This window comes from Penaeus chinensis, chromosome 1 (assembly GCF_019202785.1).
Source record: "Penaeus chinensis breed Huanghai No. 1 chromosome 1, ASM1920278v2, whole genome shotgun sequence".
Taxonomy (NCBI): Eukaryota; Metazoa; Arthropoda; class Malacostraca; order Decapoda; family Penaeidae; genus Penaeus; species Penaeus chinensis.
In genome coordinates, this window is record NC_061819.1 from 39875073 (window position 1) to 39878837 (window position 3765).

General features: G+C 37.3%; 1 protein-coding gene across 1 annotated transcript in view; it reads left to right on the forward strand.

Moving 5' to 3' along the window:
- Positions 1-3133: 3133 nt before the first annotated feature.
- Positions 3134-3765, forward strand: part of LOC125025037 (carbohydrate sulfotransferase 10-like) — an 11165-nt gene continuing 10533 nt past the window's right edge. The window contains exon 1 of the mRNA XM_047612907.1: positions 3134-3765. This exon is cut by the window's right edge and continues 59 nt beyond it. Within this exon, the coding sequence (XP_047468863.1) occupies positions 3258-3765 (508 nt within the window). The 5' untranslated portion in view covers positions 3134-3257.

The following is a 3765-nucleotide window of genomic DNA, read 5'->3' on the forward strand; positions in this document are numbered from 1 at the left end:
AAATTTCAGAGTTTCCTGCATCGCTGTTTGGATAACTAATGAGGTAAAACAAAAAATAAATAAATAAACATCTGAAATAAGTATGGCATTAGGTGATTGTACCTCATGAAAGAATAATTATTATACAAGTAACAATTACCAACTCAGCTATTGTCAAGTTACAATACATGTTGATGTGAGGAAGGGTGAATTCCATTGCGCACCTACATAGGTACTACTACTGCCAAACAGACATGAGTGACTGAAAAGGCCAGTTGATGTTTATCCTAGTTTAACAAGTGTACCTTCTCTTTAGTTGCGCAAAGGGTGACTGACTGAATGTGATGAGTGGCAGAGAAACTCACAGTATATTTTACTAAAGGAGTCTAAAAATCTATCAGAATCCTTGAGAAGTGGTGCTGGAGCGAAAAGCCTGTCCCGGGGGCGAGGCTGAAAAGTAAGTTGATGACATCCTCAGGGGACGAGAGCTTGACTAGTTCACTTGCCGGCCTGACCCGGCTGGGGTCGCTGTATAGTTGCTCACCAGTATAATGTTCTTGTTTATTGTGCAAATTCTGTCTTCTGCCATTTTCATGAGACCAGAAGGCGTAACACACTATAATCTTGTCTCCCCTGACATTTTGACAGTGTTTCCTCGATTTTCCGTTGTTTACACAAGTCCATCTCACATGTGACATTCTGACGGAGATGTAACATTCTGACATGTAACATTCTGAAGCTGCTGGTAGATTTGACATTCTCTTTGTTCTAGTGTCACAGAGAGTTTATCGCATGCGTGATGTCAGTTCTCACGGACAATACACTTCCGTTTTTCGAGAGGACAGGGAATAAACATAACCCTCACGGTATTAACACCGTGGTCCCTAACCTTTTCTAATCTTCCTTCTAAAATATGTTATGAAATTCCACATTCTTTACAAAAAATATCACCTCATGAATATATGTCAAATTTCTAATGAATATTTTTTGGTTTACGTTGCTCTAGAGGTCCTGCTGTCATTACAACTGCCATTACTCAAATACGATGATGATAGTAATAACAGAGGCAGTGATAATGTTAATAATAATGTTGACAATGATTCTGGTGGTGATTGGTGATAGTGGTGGTAAGATGATGATGATAATGATAGTGATGATGATGATGATGATGGTGGTGATAATGACATTGTGCTTGTTATGTGAGGAACAACTTTTTTTCTATAAAGATTTGTTATTAACAGGATGAGGCGCTTATAAGTGAATCTGGGAAAAAATGAAAGGCCTGATAAGGCAAGAACAGAATGACTCAACGAATGAAACAAAAATAAGAATGGATGGATCCAAACAAACCGGCAAAACATAAATAAATTAATAGAAAAATAAATACAAAAATAAAAACGGATTAGCGATTCCATTAAATTAGAAAAAAATGAGACTTTTCTAGGCAAATGGCAAAAAATGCAGAATTCGGACATGGGAAGATCAACAATAATTACACGGAAAGTACATGGCATGAGAACTTTGATGAAGAGAGTTATGGAAGATAGAAGAAGTATGAAGAAAAGTAGTACCGCATCAATATAATAAATATACAAGAACAAATAACTGAAGTTAGAAGACGGGAAAGGACCAGAGAAATGGACATCATGGATAATAAAAAGTCAGGGTGGAGCAAAATGCATACAAAATAGCAGTGCGTTCGTAGCCCTGACAATGCAAGACGGACTATAAATATATCATGGCAGAAACTGAAACAAAACGAGGGAATGATCTCAGAACAAAGCATAAAAAGCTGATAGAATTTTGAATTAAAAGAAAGAAAAATGACAGCTAAGCGACCCAGGTCAGAAAATACTCAAATAATTTTAGATTGGCCGGAGGAAGAGACAAAATCAACTTAACCGAGATTTGGTCAGGATGAAAAAGAAAAAAAAAAATAGATGACAAGTAGGCCTATTTAAACACTAAAAACAATACGAGAGGAAAACTATTATGAGAAATTACGAGAAATACATGACAATTATGAGTTTGAATGGACATGAATAAAGCTGACTGACGCATAGAGAGCGGCCAATTCTTATTAGTCTGAAGTTTCGAGATAAAAAACGGTTTATATAATTTACATAGTGAGAAAATAATAGTATAAATCTCGTCATATTGTTAACTTTGATGATGACAATAAGAAGAATAAAGTCACAAGGATAATAACAATAATAATAATGGTTATAAGTGTAATGGTGATGATGATAATTATGATGATAATGGTAATAATGTCATCAATAACAATCAACGGTATTCCTATTGACAAATGTATAAAAGGTATGAATGAGAATGAATATCTTCACAATACAAGAGATGTATTTGACCGGTTTCGTATTTTTGACGAAAATTTAAAATCTCTTGTATTGTCAAGGTATTCATTATCATTCATATCTTTTATACATTAATAACAATAATAATAGTAACAATGATAATGATTATAATAATGATAACGATGATGATAATAATAATAATAATAATAATAATAATAACAATAATAATGACAATAATAATAGTAATAATAACAAAACCACAATAATAATACCAATAATGATAATAATAAGAATGATAATGATAATTATAATAATAACAACAATAGCAATGATGATGATACTAATGATATAATAGTAATGAAAATTATGATAATAGTGGTAAAAATAATGACATAATAATGATGATAATGATACTCATCATGATAAGGATATTATTGATTGTAATGATAACGACAGTAATACCTATGATAATGATAATAATGATGGCAAGAATGATAACGCTGATAATAATACAAATGATGAAGATAACGGTGAGAGTAATAATGATAAAAGCAATGTATTAATAACACCGACACCGTGTTGGAAGCAATCCCACTTTTCCCAATCAGTCTGGTCCGAGATACACAGACATGCGGGACACGGGATCAATTGTGAAATAAGATAACTTACCTAACGAAAAGGGCGCTTGTGATGTGAATGAGAACAAGGGCAAAAACAGAAGCACTCTGTACCCCCCCCCCCCCCACCCTAACCTCCTTCCCAGAGTCTGGTAAAACCCCTCAGAATCAGGACTTGCCTCCGCGAGACGCCCCTTCGCCGCCCGCGTGACCTCAGTCGGAGAACGCACGTGGACGGTGGCGGTCCATGGCTTTGTGGGCTGCGAATCGGACGGCATATATCGTGGGGGTTGATTCTGTATTCAGATGATGAAGTGATTATTTCCTGTGATTGTGGTGAATTGCTGAGATGATGAAGTTTATCGTGTTGACCCGGCAGTGGAAAGTCGTGTTCCTGGTGGGCGTGTTCACCCTGTTCGTTTACGTTCGCGTGACCGACAATGGCCAAGTGCAGGAGTATAAGCAGGGGATCAGAGACAGGGTCGATTATATAATGCAAAATGCACGTCTGCCTTCGAGGGATGACGTGCAGGTCCTGTTGGAGGCTTTGGACGACGCCAGAAAAGGTTTCAGCGAAAAGCAGTATATTCGGGGCAGAATGTCGGAGACTACACTGAGGAGTAATATGATTATCCACAATAATTTAAGTAACTCTTTGGGCTCCGTAGAGACAAACCGCGTGCCCAATTCAGTGCCAGTGAGCAAGGAAGTCGTTTTCCCCAGTGTGAATAATTGTAACATGACGGCCTACAAGGAGCAAATCAAGAACCACAAGGGCCCCACGATCCCGACGCTGAACGTGTACCCTTGTAGGTCATGGCACTACCCACCTCGCGACACTTCCTGGCCTGTCGTTG